A 27986-nucleotide genomic window follows, 5' to 3' on the forward strand; every position below is an offset into this window, starting at 1 on the left:
ATGGATCATTTTGATTAGTGTGAAATGGAGTTGTTGTAGAGCTGCTGTAAACCTTCGGGCATCATACCTGAAAACATCTTCACATCCACCATAATATTAGCATGTCTTTTTCCTCCCACTTACAAGTGTGTGTCTACAGTATGTGTGTGTGCGCTCATTGAAATGTTGTTGATCTAGATTATTTAAGAGGTAGCCACAGGCATCAACAAAAGCCAAACACAGAGGCAACCAAATAGGTATTATAATCCACTGCATTTGCAGAACCAATTGTGTATTTAACTGGAAATTTACAGTAATGCCAACATTTTTTAATTTTCTGAAGCAAATATGAATGGTGCTCCCAACATATTCCCATGACAACTCGTAAAAATTTGTACGAGATGGCGAAATTGTAAGATATTGTATGACTTGGCATGACTTTTCTTTCCATAGAGACCAACCATTCAAAAAACAGATTTTTAAATTGATTCAATACAGGCATAAAATTAGGGCTGGGTGATACAGCAAAAAAATTTATCACAGTATAATGTTTATATCATTCGGTATCGATAATTATCGATACATTTTAATAACCTTTTTTAAACAAAGACCAGTAGAAAAAAGGTTTGAATTTAACCACTGTATTTTAAATTTACCCATCTATTAAGGCAAACAAAAAAATAATTTTAGTTTTAAGAGTCAAAAACAAAATAAAATGTAAACAAATATCTTCTTTCTTATATCTCATATGAAGATTAAATAAATAAGTGTTAAAGAAACTCTTGAACTTGATAAATAAAATGTTACAAAAATCGTTTGGAGGATTTCTCATAAGGCATTGTTGCCGAGTACCTCTCCATCATGGACTGCTTGTGGGTTGTTTGTTGAGGTGAGATAGATGTAGGTCATTTCGAATGACATGCTGCATATTCCAAAGGGTGGAAACGGTTAAGGTGATGAAATAAGTTGCTTGTGTTTCCATACTTGGCCTTGACGTTCTTGCTAAGCTTACACACAACGGTGTTCTGATGTTGGTCAGACGTAAAGAAACCAAAAAACTGCCACACTGGCGAGCTGACATGTCCTTTTTTATTCCCAATCTTCTCATCGCCGGCAGGCACGGCACTCATTTTCGCATGTGTTCTGAATGTCATATGGCGATGGTGCAACCGAACCCCACAGCAATGCAACTTGTTATTGGCTGTCTGCTTGTCACTCATAGCACGCTCTTTTATCAAGCCATATGATTATGATCCAGGGACGGCGCACACTTGAGGGTTGTTCATGCAACCAAACTTCATGTCTATTTACATTTTAATGCATTTAAGTGAAACTATCAAGCATTATATCGAACATTTTTAATATCGTTATCGATAAAGGTGTACCGTCAATAAATACCGATACCATTTTATCACCCAGCCCTACATAACATTTTTGCTAGCCTCTTATCCAACACTTTAATTTAAGAAAGGACATGTCAGTGAATAAATTTGGTTGCTCATTCCATATTTATTTATGCAACACAAATGACTGGTGTGTCAATAACATTTATTACACTTTCCTCATCTTGTTCCAAACCCAATTTTTTCTTTCCCAGATGTTTTTCCCATTAAAATCAAGGTTAGGTTTAGGGTTTGGGAATGAGGTTAGACTTCATAGTTATGTTTAGGTTTGAGTTAGGGATTAAACTTATATATATACATTCACTACCGGTCAAAAGTTTAGGGTCACTTACTCATTCTTTATTATTATTATTATTCACATTTAAGGATAATAGTAAAGTCATCAAAACTATGGAGAACATAAATGGAAATATGGGAATTATGATGTGACTAAAAAAAAATCCAAAATAAATCAAAACTGTGTTATATTTTAGCATCTTCAAAGTAGTCACACTTTGCCTAGAATTTGCAGACATGTACTCTTGACATTTTCTCAACCAATTTCTTGAGGTATCACCCTGGGATGCTTTTTAAACAGTATTGAAGGAGTTCCCATCTATGTTGGGTGCTTATTAGCTGCTTTTCTTTAGTATTCTGTCCAAGTCATCAATTTCAAAAACTTTTTTTTAATTTTTATAAAATTGTAGTTTTGTAATGAAATAAATTAATATGGTGGCACAATTTTACTTTCGTCTACAAAACTAATTTCAAACATTTAAGCATACGCCTTCAGATCAAAAGATTTTTAAGATCATGAGAAACATTTCAGTCAAGTGACCCCAAACTTTTGAACAGCAGTGTGTATATATATATATATATATATATATATATACACACACACAGGGTATTGCTTTGCGGTTGGATTACACTACACAACTTCTAAAATCTAAACAGAATCTAAAAATACTAGGTATCACACACTTACCGACTATGTAAATGGTTAAAACTGGGCATTACACCCTAAACGACTAAGAATCACAAACTTACGTGGAAACACATGGCCCCATTCTAGAAAATGCATGACAGATGTAAACAAACATGGATGTGTGGTAGTGTTGCCATTAATATTACTGCTTTTCTGTTCCGAGTCTCAAAAGAAATGGGCCGAGCGCATTTGGGTGAAGTCTTGGGTGGAGTTAGAGACGCGAGTTAGAGGTGAGTGCCGTTTAATGTTTTCTCCACTTTGAGCACTTGTTCGCCATCTCAATTTCTTCCTGGTCCAATATTTGCCCACGTGCAGCTGATTTTTATTGGCTGCTCAAAATATGACTTCAGATTTGAGTCGTGAAGCATCAGACACTATGAGATTACCTCTAAAGTCAGCTCTAAAATATAAAATATTTGTGTATATCCTCCGACTAAATAGAATAATTTTACTGTCTGTCCAATTTTTAAGACATTTTTTGGATGTCTTTGGAATCATCTCCGTTTTATATCAGCACGTCCTGACCTTGTATGTGCTCAAACCGTTAATCTTATAAATCTGTTCACAAACTGAACTTTTCGGGTAATGTTACAAATTCTCATTCAGGGGAATAGCAAGTGCTAAATTTAATGGTATTTTCGACCGGGTCATGTTCACACATGACCTCCTAACTGAAAATTGCAGTTAATTTTCTGTAAAAAGGCTGTATGTGTGAAAGTGACTAATATAATATATAAGTACTATATAATTATACTATATAATGTAAGTCTATGGGACATTTTTACCCATATAATCTTATACCAGGTGAATGCTGTGAGTCAGATCGCTTACAAAAGTAAAAGTGCACATCTCCTCAACAAGCTAAACAATTTGAAGTATCATTAATTTCTGTAGCACAAACGATGTGGAATGAGTCACATGCCAAAGTTTAAAACCTAGGGTTAGGGGTTTGTTCAAACACTAAGTCCATGTCTACACTAATCCATTTTCTTGAGGGTCCTAACATTCATTTTCCAAAGTATGAGGTTTGGAGAGCGTTTTAAAAGTTTCCATTATTGGTAGAGGGAAAAGACATTCCAGAATGGATGAGAGGCATAAACGTACCAAAATCAATGTTTTCAAACAAAAATGTTTTAGTGTGGACATTAGAATGAGCAATCATAACAGTGATGCTTGCCACAAGTAATAAATTAGGTCCTTTATAATAAATGGGGTCTGCACAAACATCAGTTTGCAGTCAAAATGAAAATACGTTGGGTAAATTTGGCTTGACAAAAAGATTTGCGTCAGTTTGCACTTTAACGTTCATGCTACGCTCCAAAACGAAACCAGATAATCAGAATGTAAATGCTTTAAATGAAAACTCACTACTGTACTCACTTTCAAGCTAATCTAATGCTTAGCTGATGAATAAATACACAACACGTGAATCTTTTAACAACAGTAAAGTGCTTGTTCTCTTAACACTCCAAATTTCGAGCTAGTGGTAATGGCCTAGACTCGTTAACATTGATAATTGCAGAGGCTCAGGGGTATGACCTCCCTCACTTTTCAAAGGAAGACTGTAGTTGGGTTGTTAAAGACAGACCACCCAATTCTCTTTTTAGACCCCCGGGCATTTAATTTACCACAAGACAGCAAACCGAGAGAGTCCAGACTTCAACAAACAACGGTTTACCTCGAGTAGCATGTGTTCGACAAAACCCTTAACCTCTTTTTAACTACTACCCTGTGGTGGAAACGAGTCATTCACCTCTCCTTCTCTCTTGCTCTCTTTGGTCAAGGCTTTTTGATGGTCTAATCAAGAAAACTACACTTTTTTCCATAAATATGTATTAGCACAGGGAATTACCGTGATTATGGCTGAACTCCTACAGTAATATGGTTTTGATGTGTTTGCCGTTTGTTGAGCATCTATTGTAGTTCATGAAATTGCATGAGAGGCTGTATTGATTAGGATCAATAACATTAGGTGTGAGGTTTTGATTAAAGAAAAATAATGTAAGGAAAATGTCTGTGTTCTCTGAAAGAGTTTCCTGTTTCTGCTTTGGATTTCCTGTAAAGTTTAAAAAAAGTTGAGACAGTATGGAAAATGCTACTAAAACAAAAAGGAGTTATTTGTAAATTCTGTTCACCCTGTGTTATATTAAAAGCACTACAGTTTGATGTTTTATCTTGTGAATATAATTTATATATATATATATATATATATATATATATATATATATATATATATATATATATATATATATATATATACACTGTACACTTATTTCAAATCAGATGATTGCAAAACACTCCACATTCAAGTATTTATCACTGTATAACACCACCATTTCTTCTAACAACACTGAAGACACGAGTTTCAAGTAGAATTTCCTTCATTCATCCATTATGTAAGTCTTCAGCTGCACAATTGTAAGGGGCCTTCGTTGCCGTATTGTGCGCTTCATAATGCACCACACATTCTCAATTGGAGACAGGTCAAGACTGTAGGCATGCCAGTCTAGCACTCACACTCTCTGATTACACAGCCATGCACTTGTAATCCGGGCAGTATGTGGTTTGAAGTTGTTCTAATGGAAAAAGCAGGAACGTCCCTGGAAAAGGCGGCGTCTGGATGGCAGCATATGTTGTTACAAAATTTGTACATATCTGTCTGCATTACTGGAGACATCACAGATGTGCATGTTACCCATGCCATGGGCACTGACACACCCCTGGCCCATACAGACACTGGCTTTTGGACCTGACGCTGATAACAGCTTGGATGGTCCTTTTCCTCTTTGGCCCGGAGAACATAACAGCTGTTTTTTTTTTTTTTTTTTTTAACTATTTGAAATGTGGACTCGTTGGACCAAAAAACACAGTTCCACTGTTCTACTTTCCATCTCAGATGAGTCTGAGCCCAGAGAAGTCGGCGGTGCTTCTGGACAGTGTTGATGTAGGGCTTCTGCTTTGCATTGTAAAGCGGATGCAGCGGTGAATGGTGCTGACTGGCAAAGGTTTATTAAAGTAATCCCAAGCCCATGTTCATGATATCCATTACAAAAGAAAGATGGTTTTTAAGACAGTGACGTCTGAGGGATCGGAGATCACGCGCATTCAGAAGAGGTTTTACAGCAGGACAACGCCAAACCACATCCTGTCCAGATTACGCATTGAGTGCAGGTGCTAGATTAACCCGTCTGCAGTCCTGACCTCCAATTGAGAATGTGTGGCGCATTTTGAAGCGCACAATTCAGCAGCGAAGGCCCCGTACAATTGCGCCACTGAAGACCTGCATAATTAATGGATGAATGGGGGAAAATTCTGCTTGCTAAACTTAACAAACGTGTGTCTTCAATGCCAAAATGCTTAAGTGATATTAGAAGAAACTTGGATATTTCACAGTGGCAAAAACTCGACTGACTCAACTTTTTTGGAGCACGTTGCAATAATCTGATTTGAAATGAGTGTATATTTTCAAAAAACAATTAAATTATAGAGACTTTGCTTTCTAGAAGTCCACAGTGCTAAAAGATAAAGGAACGCCTATATGTATGTTTTTTTTTTTTACACAAGGGGAAAATATAGACCTAGTAATGGTAACATCTGCCATATGCATATCTTCAAAACATTTCTCAAACTGTGCTCAGATACCAAAGACTTTAATCAAAAGTCAGAAAGTTCAATATGAACTCAAGCATTTCTTATTAAACTCTTTCAAGACCAAATGATCTAAGCTATGCTATCGACGTTCATTTTATAGCTCTATACTCTTACTGTTTGTCCATAAATGACTCATTTGCGTCTATTATTGGGTAGTCTGGACTCGTGTTTGACTAAAATAGAGAATGGTAATGATGGAAACCACTGTGGCCGGTCTGAGAGGTACAGACAGAGAGAGAGAGAGGGAGAGAGAGTGACAGAGGGGGGCTTTAAGCCTGTCCAAATGAGTCTAATGTGATTGATGATCTCTCCTCTCTCTCCGTCTGAAAAAGCTCACTTCCGTCATGGGCTGGTACTAGAATGGCCCTCCTACTGAAAGCAAGGTGCATCTGAGAGCTGTAACAATAGTGACAGGCGGGCCGGCCGGGGGTTTGCTCGTAGGATTAGCTCCAATAGCCATAATAATGAAACAAGAGGACCCAAATGAAAACAGTTGGCCGCTGACTGGCGATGGGGCTGATGGGAAGTGGCAGCTCTGCCGCCCCCCGGGCGCCGAATTAGTTTTGCCACTCGATAATTTGACTGATCCACTCCAGTGGCCGAAGAAAGTGTGAGAAAAAAAGAGAGAGTGAGACAGAAAAAGGGATAAAGAGGAAGTGAAAAGGCAGAGCTTTTTATGGTGCTATTTTGCTGCACCTGTTGAGCTCCCTTCAATCACATACAGGCATTTAATGTTGCTCATATGGCACCAAGCAGTTCTAATATACATGGAGAGAGTTATGCTCAGCGTTCCCATTCATCTCAATGGCAGTTGCTCGGGTGGTGCATGAAGCCCTGGAAAATGACGTCCTAGCAACAACAAACGTAGAGATTTGTGCAAAATTGTTGTGTGTTATTAATGCACACTTTATTCCACTTTCTGTTTAATTTAATGAGAAATACTTGAAGCCAACATGACATTTTTTTTATTTGTTGATATTTATATTAATATTTAGCTTATTAAATAAATAAAAAAATACATATTAGCTTTTGCTTTGGTATTGAAAGTGGTATCATGAATTTCGAAATTTCACTGGTATTAGTATCGTTTGCTGAAATTGTAGTATCCTGACAAGCCTAGTCTGGAAAAAAAAAATAATAATAAAAATACTACCCTAGTCTTCATTTCTATTCCCTTTAAAAAAAAAAAAAAAAAAAGAAATCTGTGAAAATATTTCTAAAGAAGCAACTCTAAAGAGATTTTAATCATTCATCAATGTTCTAAAAATTTTACATCTTAGGGATTTTTCCTAAAATATAAATAAAATTTAAAAAAAACAACATGATTGTCAATGCAGTGAGAACGGTCTACAGTCTCTTGAACATAATTTAAGACACAAATAGACTTCTCCTTTACCAGACTGCCTTAATTATACATTTGATTGTTATGCATCGGATATTTGTCTTTTAGCTAGATAATAAAAGCCACAAAGGATAGGCTTCTAGTTAGGATAGTGTCTCTCCCGTGTCTCATGAACAAAGCAAGTAAGAACCTATGTGAAAGAGAAAACGTTGAGCATCAGTCTCTCTGCGTCTCGCTCTGCATGCTGGTGCCGCACTTGAAGGCTAGCCTTTGTGTAACCTTTCTGAATGTTGAAAGCGCGTTTCGCCACTGACTTATTAATTTAGACAAGGTTGCCCTTTTATTCATTTTAATACCAGATTAAGTCAGATCTTGAACTTTGATGTTAAGTAAAAAAAAATAAAAAAAAATAAAAAAAAAAATGGTGCAGATGAGGGCAAAGTCGAGGACAGTGTGTAAAAATTATTGTGACTTTATCGATGCACTATTGACATTCTCCCTTTTTTACCTTTCCTTTTTTACAAGGGGAAGAAGTGTCAGCATGGCCGGTACCTGGCTAACTAGCAGAGTAAGCACTAAAATATCCATTTACATACTGCACTGTCAAAATTAATAAAGCTCTCCGTGGGATGCTGAGACTCTTTGTTTTCTTGGCCCCTTTTTAATGTGTATATCTATTGAAATTCTTTATGAGGTGTCCAGAGTGTGTGTGTGTGTGTGTGTGTGTGTGTGTGTGTGTGTGTGTGTATGTTGATGCCCTTCACATGGAAAACAAGAACTATTTCTGGTAAGCACAAGCTCATTTAGCTGCAGGTGCCCTGATGAGTAATTAACATGGGCAGACTATTCAGACAACCTCTTGATGCTCGATTCTCTGCTTGTTAACAATTTATTAGTACAAAAGTCATTGAAATAATGAAAAACTGTGATCAATATTCTGTATATTGTATATTGCTGTAATTTACACTCACTGATCACTTTATTAGGTACACCTGTACACCTACTTATTCATGCGATTATCTAATCAGCCAATCATGTGCCAGCAGTGTAATGTATAAAATCATGCAGATATGGCTCAGGAGCTTCAGTTAATGTTCACATCAACCATCAGAATGGGGAAAGAAATTGATCTCAATGATTTATGATTGTTAGTGCCAGACGGGCTGGTTTGAGTATTTATGTAACTGCTGATCTCCTGGGATTTTCATGCAAAACAGTCTTTAGAATTTATAGAATTTAGAAATACATTTAAACTCAGTTTTTCACAATTCCTGACATTTAATCATAGAAAACATTCCCTGTCTTAGGTCAGTTAGTATCACTACTTTATATTTAAGAATGTGAAATGTCAGAAAAATAGTAGAGAGAATGATTTATTTCAGCTTCCCAGTGGGTCAGACGTTTACATACACTTTGTTAGTATTTGGTAGCATTGCCTTTAAACTGACTTGGATCAAAAGTTTTGGGTAGCCTTCCACAAACTTCTCACAATAAATTACTGGAATTTTGGCCCATTCCTCCAGACAGAACTGGTATAACTGAGTCAGGTTGGTAGGCCTCCTTGCTCACATGCTTCAACTGTAGTCTGGCTTTTTTATGGCGGATTTGGAGCATTGGCTTCTTCCCTGCTGAGCAGCCTTTCAGGTTATGTTGATATAGGACTTGTTTTACTGTGGATATAGATACTTGTTTACCCGTTTCCTGTAGCATCTTCACAAGGTCCTTTGCTGTTGTTCTGGGATTGATTTGCACTTTTCGTACCAAACTACGTTTATCTCTTGGAGACAGAATGCGTCTCCTTCCTGAGCGGTATGATGGCTGCGTGGTCCCTTGGTGTATATACTTGCGTAATATTGTTTGTGCAGATAAACGTGGTACCTTCAGGTGTTTGGAAACTGCTCCCAAGGATGAAACAGATTTGTGGAGGTCCACAATTTTTTTCTGAGGTCTTGGCTGATTTCCTTTGATTTTCCCATGATGTCAAGCAAAGAGGCACTGAGTTAAGGTAGGCCTTAAAATACTTCCACAGGTACACCTCCAATTGACTCCAGTTAGCTTATCAGAAGCTAATTGGCTAATTGCCTAAAGGCTTGACGTCATTTTCTGGAATTTTCCAAGCTGCTTAAAGGCACAGTTAACTTAGTGTATGTAAACTTCTGACCCACTGGAATTGTGATAAAGTCAAATAAAAGTGAAACAATCTGTCTGTAAACAAGTGTTGGAAAATTTACTAGTGTCATGCACAAAGTAGATGTCCTAAACGACTTGCCATAACTATAGTTTTCAAATATGAAATCTGTGGAGTGGTTAAAAAATTAGTTTTAATGACTTCAACCTAAAGGTGGGTGTACACGGTGCGATTTTCGGCTGTCATGCGAGCTCCCAACCAATTTTTTCTAGTCAGGAGAGATCATGTGGAAATCGTGAGTGCTCGTGTGGTCTTGGCTCGCATCGGGTGAGAGGAATTATGAGCGAAGCTGAGTGGCTTACGAGCAGCTCATGACCTCCCGATAATTTTTAAAAACGTTTAAAAAATTTGGGCCGATTTGCCGATCTACCTGAAGTTGACCAATCAAGAAAAGGTGCTACAACTCACACGATCAATGTAAACTGAGTTCTCATCAAGCTTTTACACATTTGGAGAAAATGGTCATGTTAAAACAGTTTTCCCCATATTATTCATGACCACATCACTGGGAAGGATTCTACAGAAATGCCATGCTGTTCTCTGCTCTTCAAACAAATAATTTGCCATACGGGTTGCACTAGAAAACAATCTTTATCACTCTGATGGACAGAGTTTTCAAATTTCCGTCATGGTCTATTTTTTTTTCATCATACTTGCATTCATTTCAGTTCAAGGCCTACATCTAGGGGGATATAGCATCTGTTATAATTGTATATGCACATGATGTGTGGATATGTGATAGAAGAAAGGATGAAAGTTCTACCTGTCAATCAAATGCTGTGCTAAAACAAGATTTTTAAACTTTGTTGTGAACTCACGGATCTTCTTCAGAATGTCTGCTATCAACATGCAAGCAGTGACACAGATGAGAAGGACGTAGCCTACATCTAAAGCTGAATAATACAGGTAGCCTACTCCACTAAAATAACTCTAAATTCTGCACTAAACGTCATGTTTGCGCTTAAATTAAATCCAAGTATAACCAAAAGAAACGGTGCTCGGATTTTCTGCACTTTCTTTTTAATCTTGTACATTTGATGCACTTTATAATCATGCAGTAACTGGCAGCAACACACAGACATTATGATTGATATATGCAGTCGTAAAATCACATGTTCACAATGTCAAATTCACAATTTCAAATGTTGGAAAGCATTTGTAATAAGTATCCTTTTTTTTTCATCAGCAGATGAGTTTTCAGCTAAAGCAGCCCCCATGCCAGTCTTCTTTTTTATTTCTAAATCGCAAGCTACAAGAAATTAAAGTAATAGCGCGAAAATTATGCGATTGCTCTGGAATTCGCCAGGTCGTAAAGTCGTGTCATGTATGATTGCACCTGTACAATTTTCAGATAAACTGACTCATAACTTGTGCAGGGGCTCACAACCTCCCGAGTGTCTGAACTCGCACTGTGTATGCCTAAGTGTATGTAAACTTCTGACTTCAACTGTGTGTGTGTGTGTATATACACACACACACACACACACACACACACACACACACACACACACACACACACTGGCAGCCAAAAGTTTGGAATAATGTACAGATTTTGCTCTTATGGAAAGAAATTGGTACTTTTATTCACCAAAGTGACACTGATCACAATGTATAGTCAGGACATTAATAAAAAATTACTATTACAATTTGAAAAAATTGTTCAGAACTTCTTAAACTACTTCAAAGAGTTCTCATCAAAAATCCTTCACGTGCAGCAATGACAGCTTTGCAGATCCTTGGTATTTTCAGTTTGTCCAGATACTCAGGTGACATTTCACCCCACACTTCCTGTAGCACTTGCCATAGATGTGACTGTCTTGTCGGGCACTTTTCACGCACCTTACAGTCTAGCTGATCCCACAAAAGCTCAATGGGGTTAAGATCCATAACACTCTTTTCCAATTATCTGTTGTCCAATGTCTGTGTTTCTTTGCCCACTCTAAACTTTTCTTTTTGTTTTTCTGTTTCAAAAGTGGCTTTTTCTTTGCAATTCTTCTCATAAGACCTGCACCCCTGAGTCTTCTCTTTACTGTTGTACATGAAACTGGTGTTGAGCGGGTAGAATTCAATGAAGCTGTCAGCTGAGGACATGTGAGGCGTCTATTTCTCAAACTAGAGACTCTGATGTACTTATCCTCTTGTTTAGTTGTACATCTGGCCTTCCTCATCTCTTTCTGTCCTTGTTATAACCAGTTGTCCTTTGTCTTTGAAGACTGTAGTGTACACCTTTGTCTGAAATCTTCAGTTTTATGGCAATTTCAAGCATTGTATAGCCTTCATTCCTCAAAACAATGATTGACTGATGAGGTTCTAGAGAAAGCTGTTTATTTAATTTTTTTGCTATTTTTGACCTAATATTGACCTTAAGACATGCCAGTCTATTGCATACTGTCACTGTGGCAACTCAAAAACAAACACAATGTTAAGCTTCAGTTAATGAACCAAATAGCTTTCAGCTGTGTTTGATATAATGGCAAGTAATTTTCTAGTACCAAATTAGCAATTTAGCATGATTACTCAAGGATAAAGTGTTGGAGTGATGGCTGCTGGAAATGGGGCCTGTCTAGATTTTATCAAAAATGACTTTTTTCAAATAGTGATGGTGCTGTTTTTTACATCAGTAATGTCCTGACTATACTTTGTGATCAGTTGAATGCCACTTTGGTGAAATAAAGTACCAATTTCCTTCTGAAACAGCAAAATCTCTACATTATTCCAAACTTTTGCCAGTGTGTGTGTGTGTGTGTGTGTGTGTGTATATATATATAAATTCATTACAAGGGCATTTTTTGCACCCACATTTTTTATTTTGGGGGCATTTTTGCCACGAGCCATACAAGGGTTTTTTTTTTATTTTTTTTTTTTTTTTTATTAACATCTTCTTTAAACTCACATAATGTGTGTTATTCATCATTCACTCCTATTTAAGAAATTAGTCATTTCTACCAATACTAATGTATTCTTTAATTGCAAAGACATTGTGAAACAACTATTAGCCTTTTTTCGCAGTGGTAACAAGATTTCTACTCTAACAATATTTCATCCTAAGGTACCCGAGTGAAATATGTCCCTCCGAGGCTTCCTAAAGACGACATCATTTATTTGGGATTAACAAATGTGTATCATTCCGCAGAACTAATCCCACTTTTGTAATCTCTGACGCACACAGATCAACTAGCCTAGCATAAGAGGTTTTAGCATGCGAGTGTGGGATTGATTTTAAGGTGTCGCCGGTGGCGCGAACACACCCGAACAACACACATATGCTCAGACGTTTGTTCTGAACGTGAGTCATTGGCTCCAAACTGTCAATCAAGTTGCTTTTGCTAATTAAGTGGCTAATTATAGAGCTAATGCTGCCGAGCGGCACAATGATAAGGAGGCCAGCGGCTGACAAACAGACAGATGAGTTTCACATCACTTGAGTTCTGTAGGTGGACGTCTTAACAGTTATTAATTCTTCAAAAAATATGTTTGAGGATAAGAAACTTTGAACACGATAAAGCTTGCCGAAACCAGGGGTTTCTTTAAACTGGGGTCTGGGAACTCCCAGGGGGTTGCAAGGGAGTCTTTCGCAAGGGAGAAAAAATTATAAGGAAAAAAGTGTAAAAAATTTGACATTATTTGACATTATTACAATTTCATTCTGAAATCATTAGAATAATCAAAATGATTGTATTGGCAGCTATATACAGCTATAAAATTAAATTGGCATATAATTTCATATATTATGAAATAATATCTTGTTTTTAGAAATAAGAATTTTAATTTACTATTCTTTGTGAAGCTGCTTTGAAACTACAGTATATTGCTTTTCTCAATAAATATAATTATTTAAATTAAAAATGTGTTTATGATATTCTTTTTTAAATTGAATTCAAAATGGTTATCTTCGGGTTTATGCATCTAACATTTCTCCATAATAACAAAGTTACACTCTCAACTTAATAAGAAGTAAATATTTTATCAGATAATAATTTAATAATTTATTTTGGCTTTAGTACAAGGACAATGTAAAAGCCAATTATTTAATTTTGCAAACAAAAAGACTGTATAATATAATGTTTACTACTTTTCTCACAAGGGGATTATTAAATTTGGCATTAAAGCCCTGCATTAAACAGCATAATTAGATATAAATAGAATATCTATTTACACTTGGACACGTCATGTGTTGTTACAGATCGGACAGCTAGCCTATCTGATCATGAAAAGACAAAAAGTGTTAATGCATTTTAAGATGCATATTAGACTGACAGCCATGCGGCCACTCAGACAACCTCAAGGGGAGGTTTGAAATGCATAGAAGACGCCGTTTGTCTGAGCATCCTGATTTAACCATGCATTGACTCAACCAATGACGTTAATTTAAATTTGTTGCAGGGAGTGAGACAGAAGCAGTGGGAACCCAATGGAGAGTAGCCGGGCTTGTCTTTATCACAAGAGCAATGGAAATAAGCACTTAAAGATCTTCTCTCTCTTTCCTTATCACGCTAACTCTCTCCATCCCCGAGCCAGTGTGTGCTCTTGTAATTATGATGTGTTCATTTTTATTTTTTTCACAGGCTCTGCCTGCAATAATGAAGAGCTATTGAGATGTCTCCTGCTAGTGTGTTTGAAGACAGGCAGATCACTCTGTGATAAAAAAAAAATGTAAAAAAGTATAGCCTTCATTAAATGGGGATTGAAGGCCACCCACCTATGCACCTGGGGGATGATGGAGGTCTGTTTATGTGTGAGTGTGTGTATTTTACAGGAGTACTTTGCATTTCATAAATCTGGGGTAAATTATAAAACAATCCCCTCCCCAATTCAGTATACACACCTAAACTTTGTCTAAAATATATAACATATTCAAGAAATGTTCAGGGATGAATACAACTAAAGCTAATACAATAAATTTGTAGCTCAGTTTTACAGGGCAATGTATCCCGTAATGCCCCTAAACTTTCATTGTAAGTGGATTTTTGTGAGCAAGTATTTTTGTTTGTGAGGGATGAGTCAAAACTGCCATCGACGAACGTCACGATTTTCACTAAAAATTATTTAAATTTGGCGTTGTTTTTCTTACCAAAATTGTATGCCTTCAGAACACTTGGTGTATTTTGTAGGGACGGGACGATATATCTAATTTCGATATATTACAAACCAAAAAAAAATCTGAAACCATACTGAGGTAAAACTCGATATTTCGAAATTTGCAACATTGTTTTCTGTCCATCTGATCATAAATAAAATGACCCGTCAAATATCATAATCTCCCTATTGCTTGATTTTAACACTACTGTGATTTTTTTCTGCACTGTTTACAGGGTTCACACAAGGTCCTTAAGTGCTTGAGTTTATCTTTTAGAAATTTAAGTACTGGAATACCTGGAAAATCACCTTGTTTTGATGAAAAGTGCTTGAGATTAAAATTGATCATTTTCTCTGTGTAATGTGGAGTTGGACACCATCAAAGATGAGGCAACTCCACTTTCATTGAATAATGTGTCTTAACATGCTTTCTGTTGTATACAGTCAGATAAAAAAGTAAAAAGAAACATTAATTTTAATCTCACACAGCATGGATGTGCTAAAAAACAGAGAGATTCTTGATATTCGCTGAACCGGCACACTGTAAGGAACCCTTAAAGTGACAGTGCCTTTTTAGTGTTTTTTATACAAATGAATGTAAACTCAATGTTATTACTTGTAAATTTTACAGATTATATATCATTATAATATATACAATTTCATAATATAATATTAATATAATGTAGATTTTTATTTTATTTTTACAAAGCTACATTTTGATTATAATGATGATGACAAACAAATTATTAATATATAAATATTCACTTTCACATACTTTTTTAGGACAGGTTCTGTTCAGTGCTATTGCTTGTTCTGAACCTCATCAGCCTGAATGTACCCCACTATTTTTGAAAGCTTATTTGTTTGTGATCTTTTCTTATAGAGAAAAGTATATGAGAAACTCTTATTTAAACTTTGAGCATTTATATTGTGTATTAAAGAACTTTATTTTAATGAGAAATTATAATTATTATTGCTCAAACATAATTTTGTCCAAAAAATAAACAATTTTCTGTAATATTTTGTCATTTAAGTGTTATTATATAGAATCGAGATTATATCGTGACCCTCATATCATATATCAAACAGAATAGAGAGATAACCATATCGTCCTATCCCAAACATTTAGCACGAAATGCATGAACAACTTTTATGATACTTTGGGTCCTTTTTTATGCTTTAAAGTGAGTCGCTATAAACTGCCATTGTATTGAAAAGACATCTTATGTGTTCTGCATAAGAAAGTCATACAGATTTGGAACGACATGAGGGTGAGTAAATTATGACAATTTTTCAGTTAACTATTTCTTTAAGTGATATTTCAAGCAACATTTCATCACTTATACTTTATTACGAGTTGACATTAAACAAGTATTCCAAGATTAAACTGCCATCACCTTTAAAAAAAGTCACAAACGTGCTAATGACATTGTTCATTCATTCGCTCCCGCAAGTTAAGGCAGTGAGAAGTTACTGACACCCAAGAAATGGTTTGCAAATTACAAGCTTAATTTGTGTTCAACTGTGGATTTATTTTTCAGCTGACTTGTCTGACTGCATATGTTAAAACTGCACGACTGTTCCACTTCAAGATGCATTTGTTAACACATGACTCCTCATGACATTTTACAAATCGTATTGATGATCTGTGCTAAAAAAACAATCCTCTAAAAAATAAGAAAATAAGTTGTTGTACACACACCTTATAAAGCATCCACATGAATGGAAGGTTAAAATGAATGTAAACGCTCACTGGTTCTCGCTGATATCTATATTCCTGACAACACAAAGCTGTAGTCTCTCACAGTTTGAAAGGCTTAGGGTTCATTAGAATGCAAGAGATGAGCTGTGCTGGCCCATATGTCACTAAACAGATCTCCATGTTTTATTTATCCTAGCTTTATTCCTACATACACACACATGCACACACACTTAACCCCTCCAGGCAGAGTGCAAAGCAAGTGACCAGTTCGGAAACAGAAGAAGGAAGTGCGACCCCCACAAAGGTTTCAGGTGGAAAACCAAACATTGTTTCCACAAACCTGTATGACATTCTGCGGAGCAAAAAATCAAATTCAGTGAAGATCCCCCAGCGTCTTTTCAATACAATAGCAAGGGAAAGTGCCTTACTTTAAAAATGTAAATAGAACCCAAAATTGTCATGAAAGTCCAACTTGTTCATTATATTCCAAGTGTTCTGAAGGCATACTTTTATTTTTGTAAAAAAAAAAAAACCTGAATTGAAGTTATTTTATAGCAAAGATTTTGTCGTCCATTGCGCTTTGAGCTTGTTTTTTAGTGGGTCGTGAATTCACACAAGAACTTGTTTTGTTTAGCCCAAAAAACAACCAAAGTTCTTGCGTGAACTAGTGGGAACCACTGTAAACAAGCTGTTGGAACAACATGAGGGTGAGTAAATTATGACAGAATATAGTGGCACAGAGTACTAATTGTACTAAATAATGTAGAAACAGTGGTTTACAACAAGACTCTAGGTACTTGAAAAAGATATCTTGAGTGCTGTGCGCTCGAGAGTGTTTACAGGTGCATGACAGAGCCAGCGGCAGTCTTAAATACTCTGAGTGCGCTGTGTGTTTCTGCACATGTGTGTGTGAGCGTGTTCGGGGAGGGGGGGATAAACAGATGGAGAAACTGCTCCCCAAAGGGACATGCCATTCATCAAAGTCACCAGCTAGGCCTGCAATTGTTTTTACCCACCGAAAAACAGAGAGAGACAGAAAGTGTGTGTGTATGGACAGGTTTGTGTTGTTTTCTACAAGCGTGTATGTATGAGGACGGTGGCAGGGAAAGTGTGTGTGGGAATGTGTGAGTTTGAGAGAGTGTCCTTTCGCAGACATTTCACATCAGTGCCACCCATCAGTTATCGGTTATCAGCGGTTGGCCCAGACTCAGACCCGGAACAGAGAGTGAGCTGGAAACAATGCAAATAAACATTTTCTTGGTTTTCCAGTAAAACTTTCTAAACATCCTTAAAACAAGCAAAATTATAATGGATATTAAAGGAATGTACAAGGTTCAATACCAGTTAAGCTTGATTAACAGCATTTACGGCATAACGTTGATTACAAAAAATAAATAAAATAATAACAATAATAATTTCGACTTGCCCTTTGTTTATATATATATATATATATATATATATATATATATATATATATATATATATATATATATATAAAATAAAAAATAAAAACGATTATAGTAAGTCACTTACAGTGGAAGTGAATGGGGACCAGTTCATAAATGCTAAAAGAACTGTCACAAGATGTTAACAGTATAAATTTTAAAGGGATAGTTCACCCAAAAATGTTAATTCTCTCATCATTTACTCACCCTCATGCCATCCCAGATGTGTATGAATTTCTTTCTTCTGCAGAACATAAATGAAGGTTTTTAGAAGAATATCTCAGCTCTGTTGGTCCTCACAATGCAAGTGAATGGTGACCAGACCTTTGAAGATCCAAAAATGCCTTAAGCAGGCATAAAAGTAATCCATACGACTCCAGTCGTTAAATCCATATTTTCTTAACAATATATTAGGTGAGGGTTAGAAACAGATCAATATTTAATCTTTTTTAATATAAATCTCCAACCTTGACCAGCGCCAACTAGTAGGTGGCTTAATGTGAATGTGAAAATCAATTCCACACTAGAATATGTTAGTGAAAGTGTAGATTTACAGTAAATAAGGATGTTTATATTGATCAGTTTCTCGCCCACACATATAATATCACTTCAGAAGACATGGATTAAACCACTGGAGTCTTATGGATTAATTTTATACTGCCTTTTGGACCTTCAAAGTTCTGGTCACCATTCACTTGCATTGTGAGGAACAACAGAGCTAAAATACTCTTTTAAAAATCTTTGTTTGTGTTTTGCAGAAGAAAGAAAGTCATACACATCTGGGATGACATGAGGGTGAGTAAATGATGAGAGAATTTTCATTTTTGGGTGAACTATCCCTTTAACATGATTTTATTGGGACACAATAACTTCCTAACCTAAATTATGCAATACCAGGATTACAGGGTTTGGATGTTATAACAGCAAAGTTATATTGGATATCGTGTAAATGTAAATGTACAGTAAAAATTTTTATCACACACAAATCGTGTTTACATTTAAAATGTTAACGTCTTGTGGCTATTCTTTTGAAACATATTTTAACGTTTATGCGACTGGCCCCATTCATTTCCATTGTAAGTCACTTACTGTAAGCATTGTTTTTTGGGGTTTTTTAAATAATCAAGTCGAAATGATTCCGCTAGTTGGAATAATTTTGTTATTTTTTTGTAATCAACATTATGCAGCAAATGCTGTTAATTGAGTCTAAATTGCATTGTAACCACGATTTTTGCTGCTTCCTTTTTTTTTTTTTTTTATAAATTGTAGGGACCAGTCAAAATTACTTTTTGTGGTAATCAGTATTATGCCACAAATGCTGTCGATTGAGCTAAACTTGTATTGAATATGGAGTATTCCTTTAAGTCCTGTTTTAATGCCTGCAAAAAATTACAAAAATAACCCACATATTTACAACATGGGGGGAAGATTGATATCGTGATATTCTAGCCGTATTTAGTTGAGATTAGATGCTCTAGTGACCATTTCAATCAATGTATTAAATTAAAGCGTGGGACATAAAGGGTGACACATTGTGTGAAAAATAACCTCTCATAAATGTAGAATATGCCCCTGAAAATCAGTTCCAGGAGGCAAACATTGCCCCTTAATAAAGAAAAATAAATAGTTAATTTCTGGCACTGGTTTAACCATATATTAACCATATGAGGTTCACACTAGCTCTTTCTTGCTCTCATTTTCTCACTCTCACTCTCTCTTTTCTCTACTACATTGCCACAAGCTTCTAATGTTTCTGTCAACAGCAATCCACGAAACTAAATGCAAAAACAAACTTCACAACTACACCTGGTTTATTACCACCCCCTACTTCGTTTAGATGCTCTGTCTTGACATGAAACACAGCAGAGAGCTCGGAAAGAAGAGAAAACGCTTCATTTCTCTAGAGACGTCTTTCTCTAGCTGTTTTTCTTTCTCTGAAGGTGTTGGTGAGCGTTGATATCCTCTACTGAGCGCTGGATCAGTCGAGCCGCCACTTTGTTCTGCCTAATTATGGCATTAGTTGGAAATAACAGCACAAATAGCTGTTAATAATTAAATGACAACTCTGATCAGAATCTGCTGATTTGTTTGTAATGCTGCCATAGAATGCACTAATAGTTAAGATGCCTCAAACGTATAACAAAATCAAATAAACAAGTATGTTTGAAGTGAACTGTATGTATGGCTGCACATTCACTATCAAAATAGTTTTTTTCTTTAGATTTTTTTTTTTAAAGTATATGATTGAACATATCGTTATAGATAGCAAGTTGTTTTTCTTTTTTAATACCAGTTATAATTATTAAAACAGTTATTTCATTTTATGTATTCATTAAAAATACATAATTACTGACTATAATAAGGACAAATGTAATTAGAATCAACACTAAATGATAATTATGCCATTAATAATTCCATTCGTTTCTGTCTCAATTAAAAAGTTGCAAATTAAAACATTTGATTTGAATAATCACAAATGTAGTCATTTTCTTTGATCATTGTGTCCCATTTACAAGTTAAGATTTTCAGCACTGAAGCAGTTAGATACAGTAAAAACTGTATTATTTAAGGTATTTCAAATGGAAAGGCTGTACAATTGCGCAAAATGTCAAACGATGTATGGAAAATGACTGCTTTGAATTGTTTGAGCTGCTTGACTAAATTTGCTTGTGCATTTTGTGCTGTAAGGTGAAGATACAACAGTAAATCAAGAAATGCAAGTGACTGTTTATAATAGTGAACGATTACTCGGCAACAGAGTTAGTTCAGCCACTCGGGTTTCACAATATGTTCATATTGCTGTCACAGAGAATAGATTGAGATTTTCTTAAATGCATTTGGAGGTTATTTCATTTAGCAGTGATGAAATCTCAGGAATCGTGGATTTATGCGCAGAACCACAGCAAGAAAAAAAAATGCAGCATTAAGGACACAATTGGAGGGAATCCAAAAATGTTCCCTCCTTTTCTGTTTATTTGCATAAATAATGCCAGAAACTACCAGCTGGATAAAATCTACTTAAAGTTATTGGCTATATGATATATTTTGTTAGCTATGTGACACCATACAGTATATACAGTATATATATAAACTAAACTTAACTAAACTTTGGATTGTGCAGAAAATCATTGAAGGAACAGTTCACAAAAACTTCAAACTTCGCCAAAATTCTGCCATCATTTACTCACCCTCATGGTGTTCCATACCAGCATCACTGCATGACATTAACATGTATGCGGCGCATTAAGTTTGACATCGATGATGCAGAATGCCATTTGTTTTAAAACATCACGTGACCGATCACAATGTGGCAAATTCAAATAAGCGGAAGCACGAAAGAGCTTTGAGAGCTATGGCGGAGGGAAAGATTTTTAAGTAAATAATGACTTAAATTTCTGTCTTTTCCTCATAGAAAACTATAAAGTTACTTCAGAAGGCTTCAGAAGACTTGAGATATAGCATACAAGTTGTATTGACTACTTTTTTGTTGCTTTTTGTCATTTTTAGAGCTTGACACCCCCGGTCACTATTTACCTTCATTTTATGGAAAAGAGCAGCCTGGACATTCTGCTAAACATCTCCTTTTGAGAGTCATAAAAGAAAAAAAGGTCATAAAGAAAGTCAGGGTTTTTTATTAACATGAGGATAAGTAAATGACGAAAGAATTTAAATATTTGGGTGAACTATTCCTCTAAAAATAAAAAAGAATGACAAAGAAATGCTATGCCACTGGTAGAAATTAATTACCTGTACGATATACCAAGACAGCATCACAAAATAGTTAATCTATGTCCCTATTAACTAACTTTGTTCTCAAATTGCATCACATCCGACAAAGTCAGACGTTTGTTGACGTTGAGGGGATGGCAAACGTCCTGCCATTCCCTGATGAGCAGAGGGATTGAGAGAAATGTGGACGAACATTTTAAAGAGCTCCTTCCCCCCTCCTGGAGTCGCCCAGCAGAAATAACAACAGAGTCATCTAAAATCAATCAGCAGGGCCGGCTAACGGACTGCTCCGGCTACTTCGTACAGCACCAATCGATATGCTCGCTGGCCATTGTGAGAGCTAAATTGCCACTACCATCAGCAATTTAGTGAGCCCAAGTTAAAAGGGAAGGAGTGGAATGCTGGCTTACGGAGTACAACGAACATGACGTGAATGTATTAGAGCAAAGTTAACATTAACGAGCAGTTGGTATGTAACTGTTACTTCACGAGGATAGTGAACATGATATATCAGTGCAAAATATTACAGCATTGAACATAAAATGAGATGTACAATGAGGTTTAAAAGTCCACATAAAAACACTCAAAATCTTGTTTACAGTAAACCTGGAAATAATAACTGTAGAAAGCTTCAGCATTTGAAAAAAATTATAAGTTGTATCAATGTAAACTAAATAAGAATCATTTAAGATTCTTCACTATTTCTACAGTAGGTCACTATTTAATGAACAAATTTGTGACGCTGACCTTGTTAACTCCTTTGTACAAAATGTCAAATTTCCTTGCTTCCACTAAACCAAAATATATGAAGACAAATTAAAATACAGGAGGAACAACATACCAAAATTTAAGGGAACAAACCAAAATAAAGGGGGACAAAAAAACATACAGGGGTACAAAACAAAAATATGGTGGCAAAACAAAATACAGGGGGACAAAACAAAAACTTTGGGGGAAATATAGTGGGACAAAAAATATATGGGGAAAAAACAACTTAAAGGGGGACAAAAGAAAATACATGTGGACAAAACAAAATAGAAGTGGACAAAACAACATATGGGGAAACAAAACAAAATATATGGGGACAAAACAGCATACAGGGGGACAAAAAAAATACAGGTGGACAAAACAAAATACAAATAAAAAAACAGGGGGGCAGGGGGAACCAAATCCAAGGTAAAAAATTTAATATTGGGGGACAAATCATAATATGCGGTGTGGGGGGGGGGGGTATACAACATACAGAAGGATAAAACAAAATACAGGCTGAAAAACAAAATACAGGGGAACAAAACAAACAAAAATATACAGGGACAAAACAAAAAATAGGGGGACAAAACAAAATACAGTGTGGGGGGAAAACGGCAACAAAACAAAATATATTGGACAAAACAAAACACAGGTGGACAAAACAACATACAGGGAGACATAACAAAATATAGGGGGACAAAAAACAGGGGGGAGGGGGAACAAAATCCAATGTACAATATTACATATTGGGGGACAATTGGGGGGGGTATACAACATACAGGAGGACAAAACAAAATACAGGATAAAAAAAAAAAATACATGGGAACAAAACTAAATATAGAGGGAAACAAACCAAAATATACGGGGACAAAACAAAATACAGGGGGACAAAACAAAACACAGAGGGACAAAACAAAATACAGGGTGACAAACAAAAAATTGGGGGACAAAACAAAATATGGGCAAATAAAACAAAATGTAGGAGGAAAAAAATAAAATAAAAAGGGGGACACAACAAAATACTTCACATTTCTGGAATTCAAGTTAATTTTTCAAGTCAAATTTTCTCTCAAATTTGAATGATGATTATACTGTATAATTTGTAATGAAAAAAATAGATTAAGAAAAATAAAGAAAAGCATTTTCACAACTGGAGTTACAACTTTTTAACCCCACAGTACACTTGCATTTTTGCGTGTTTATCAAAACTTAGACGTAAATATAAACATGTTCTCACAAACATGCAGGTGGCGGCCAGTGGTTTGGGATTTTGTTTTAAAGCACTAAAACAATTCTTCTGAAAAGGATTGTATTCAAAAGGCCAGAGAGATGAAAGAGGGATCAAGATAAGAGAGAGCGAGAGAGAAAGCAAATGCATGTGCAGGAAAACAGCAAAGGAGGCTACAGAAATCCAATAGTTTAACCTCTGTTTGAGATGCAGTGGTGGCCAGTGAAGGACAGAGGGGGAAAATCAATATGAGCTGATTTGCAGAAGGTGGAGGAGTGGGAGGAGGAGAGAAAGAAAGAAAAGAGAGAAAGACAACACAGATAAAAAGATAGATTTTTACTTTTTTTTTATCCATGCAAAATTTTCCACCATTATGCTAAGATGTTCTGGGTGGTTGTCAGGACAATGCTAGGTGGTTGCTAAGGTGTTATAGGCAGTTGCTTACAAGCTAAAAAAAAAAAGTAAGTCTCTAAGATATTCTGATCCTTGGTTTAAAAAAAAAAAACCTATCCATAATAATGAGCAATAATAAAAGAGATGCTTTCCATAGCAAACACTACAAACTATCCAGATTCCACCAAAGATAAAATGAAAAATTATAAACTGAAATCGCTCAAGCACAGATGTTACTAAACAATATTTTTACACAAGTGTCTGCTTGGATGCATCATTCATGGCTGGGTGAGGCTGGTATTTTTAGATCTTCCAGGTGTGTGAGCAGTACGAGAGGTGGTCTTACCTGTCGGGGAGAGCAGACCTGGAGAAAGCAGGCCATGAACGCTGTGAGAGAGCAAACGTGAGCTGTCCTGCATCGCCACACCGAGAGAACGCTTGGGGGGACGACCAGGCCGAGAACTGGAGAGAGAGATGACAGAGGTGTTTTAATGACATGAAATACATTTTCTGCATTTTTGCATATAGAAGAAAGAAAGTCATGCAGGTTTATAATGATATGAAGATGAGTAAATGACGGATATTCATTTTTTGGTGAAGATCTATTAAGTTATTCAAAAATACATAAAAACAAAACAATTACTTGAATAGACCTCTTCTATGATGAATGTGATTTCGATTTCAGAGTTCAAAGTTGTTTTGATATTTTTTTCTGGAGCTTTAAGTAAAAAATGTCATGTGGTGTAACCGTCTGGAGATGTTGGCATAAATAATGCAGAATAATCTTGCATTATTATTAAAAGAAAAAAGGAGTGAAAAAAATGTGTTTGCCCATTTAGCCAAAAAAATAAAATAAAATAGTTTTTATGGACCCTCAAGACTGTGTGTGAATTTTAAACTTGTGCGACCCCGCATCCTTCATCACACTATGCATAATTCATTTTCATTTAAACCAACTGATTTCAGTTCAGGACACTCTGAACTGTCAGTAAAAGGTTAACTTTTGATGCATCGAGTCATGTGACAAAACAACATGGCGCCCATCTCAGCAGAGTTCGTCTTTGGGAGAAAGTCCAACAAAACTACATCTGGTAAGAAACCTAATTGAGTTTTACATTGAAATCTGTCAAAAGATTAGAGTCTCTAGTTTCATCCGATATGTAATTAAAAAATTGTTTTAAGCAATTTATCGCAAAACGGCTCAATGCTAAACACAATGACGAATGATGTGGACTATAGGGCTATTTTTCCTAAGAAATCCTATATTTACTGTGTGTTATCACATTGAAAATCAATTAAAAATGCTGAAAAAATCTAGAAAATGTTGCTTTCAGAGGCTTTATATGGAGTTAGGATGAAAATAAGGTGCATTTCGAACTGATCTGAGACCAGCAGACAGACAGCACACTGGGAGGTTAAGTCATTCACTACATAGGCAGCAAGGGAGCATCCTATAGCTTTCCTATGCAGCCAAGTGCATTCATTCCAAACTTCCAACCAAAAGTTCACTTTCAGGCTGCAGATGATGTTTGCAAAACTCAACATGTTTGGTAGACATGGGGCAATAATAATCAGTACTTAGATTCAGAATTTATAATGCAACATTTTATTTTAACATGGTTGGCAATGATTGGGCAATGTTGGCCATTACTTGTATCAGAATTTATATATATACACTGGCGGCCAAAAGTTTGGAATAATGTACAGATTTTGCTCTTATGGAAAGAAATTGGTACTTTTATTCTCCAAAGTGGCATTCAACTGATCACAATGTATAGTCAGGACATTAATAACGTGAAAAATTACTATTACAATTTGAAAAAAATTTTCAGAAGTTCTTAAACTACTTCAAAGAGTTCTCATCAAAACATCCTCCACGTGCAGTAATGACAGCTTTGCAGATCCTTGGTATTCTAGCTGTCAGTTTGTCCAGATACTCAGGTGACATTTCACCCGACACTTCCTGTAGCACTTGCCATAGATGTGACTGTCTTGTCGGGCACTTTTCACACATCTTACAGTCTAGCTGATCCCACAAAAGCTCAATGGGGTTAAGATCCATAACACTCTTTTCCAATGATCTGTTGTCCAATGTCTGTGTTTCTTTGCCCACTCTAACCTTTTCTTTTTGTTTTTCTGTTTCAAAAGTGGCTTTTTCTTTGCAAATATTCTCATAAGGCCTGCACCCCTGAATCTTCTCTTTACTGTTGTACATGAAACTGGTGTTGAGCGGGTAGAATTCAATGAAGCTGTCAGCTGAGGACATGTGAGGTGTCTATTTCTCAAACTAGAGACTCTGATGTACTTATCCTCTTGTTTAGTTGTACATCTGGCCTTCCTCATCTCTTTCTGTCCTTGTTAGAGCCAGTTGTCCTTTGTCTTTTAAGACTGTAGTGTACACCTCTGTATGAAATCTTCAGTTTTTTGGCAATTTTAAGCACTGTATAGCCTTCATTCCTCAAAACAATGATTGACGAGTTTCTAGAGAAAACTGTTTCTTTTTTGCCATTTTTGACCTAATATTGACCTTTAGACATGCCAGTCTATTGCATACTGGGGCAACTCAAAAACAAACACAAAGACAATGTTAAGCTTCATTTAATGAACCAAATAGCTTTCAACAGTGTTTGATATAATGGCAAGTGATTTTCTAGCACCAAATTAGCAATTTAGCATGATTACTCAAGGATAAGGTGTTGGAGTGATGACTGCTGGAAATGGGGCCTGTCAAGATTTGATCAAAAATGATTTTTTCAAATAGTGATGGTGCTGTTTTTTACATCGGTAATGTCCTGACTATACTTTGTGATCAGTTGAATGCCACTTTGGTGAAATAAAGTACAAATTTCTTTCCGAAACAGCAAAATCTCTACATTATTCCAAACTTTTGCCACCAGTGTGTATACATATATATATATATATATATATATATATATATATAATAATATGTATGTATAGAAATCACGCAGACTGTGTTGCACTAGTCACCATAGCCTATATAAATCGTTTTGATGCTGTGGATAAAAAGTGTCTGCAAAATGAATATATGCAAATTAATTACTTTCTCCAGAGGGGCACGATGCACCATAGCAGCTCAGGATGGCAAAGGGGCAGTCACATCTATGTGCACATCCCTGGTAGTGTGCTACTGTTTTGGGAATGTTACTTACAGATAATGATGATCACTGCTTTTGTTTTACCGAATGTGGTATGCTGCCAGCAATAATCTGCCCGTTGTTTACATGCATATTTTTGATTACTGTCAGTTTAAGTGCCAACGATGCGAAGTTGTGGGTGGGAGGGGCAGCACCCCCACCCCTATTCACAACTCTTTCACGCCCAGCGGACACAAAACAATCTAGCCCACTGTCTAAACTGAATTATACTGTAACACACACGCAGACACTCAAAGAAGTGTTCAACCGCTGATTTTTCATTCAGTTGTATATAGCTTACATTTTTATTTTTTAATATGGAAATTTTACCTTGGTCCAGACCTCGGTGACCTCATTGCTGGTTACGGCCATGTTTGTAAAAAAGTATTTTGCCTTGAAATAATATGTTTGAAAACTTTGTTAAATTATTGATTAAGTTGTGTACAATCTCACGTATTTAAGGAGCAAGGAAAGTATTTTAATACCTTTTAATAGAGAGTAACACCCCATGACATTTTTAAAGTAATGTTTTTTGTTTTTTGTAGAAAATGCACACCAAAAAAAATTATTTAAGCCTATTTTTAAAGATTTATGCATTTCAATTTCATAACAAAATGTCATTAAATTGAATTGTGTAATTTTTATCAAAATTAAATTAATAAAACTTTACTTCGGTTTATTTTTATTTTGTTAAATATTGCTCAATTCAGTATAAAAAAAATGTAATTATATTAAAAAAAATTTTTGAGTGTATAAATGTTTATCAAAAATGTATGAAACCATCATGGACACAAAGATTGCAGGTGTATGAACTTGAAATGTGTGTTTTAAACAAGATTTAAAGAATATTTCTTAATACCACACCCTCCATCTTTTCTTGTTGAAAATCCTGTTGCAAAAATGTTAGTAGTAATTATTAGTAAGGATTATTAGTCAAATAGGTTGAGAATGCCGTTTCACATCGACTTCATATGAAACATC

General features: G+C 35.8%; 1 protein-coding gene across 1 annotated transcript in view; it reads right to left on the reverse strand.

The window, feature by feature from the left end:
• Positions 1-27986, reverse strand: part of LOC127431053 (dachshund homolog 2-like) — a 228797-nt gene that overhangs the window by 97406 nt on the left and 103405 nt on the right. Inside the window, exon 2 of the mRNA XM_051681278.1 lies at positions 24197-24312. Within this exon, the coding sequence (XP_051537238.1) occupies positions 24197-24312 (116 nt within the window). The remainder of the gene's footprint in view (positions 1-24196; positions 24313-27986) is intronic.

The sequence above is a fragment of the Myxocyprinus asiaticus genome, chromosome 40 (assembly GCF_019703515.2).
Source record: "Myxocyprinus asiaticus isolate MX2 ecotype Aquarium Trade chromosome 40, UBuf_Myxa_2, whole genome shotgun sequence".
In the NCBI taxonomy this organism is placed as follows: Eukaryota; Metazoa; Chordata; class Actinopteri; order Cypriniformes; family Catostomidae; genus Myxocyprinus; species Myxocyprinus asiaticus.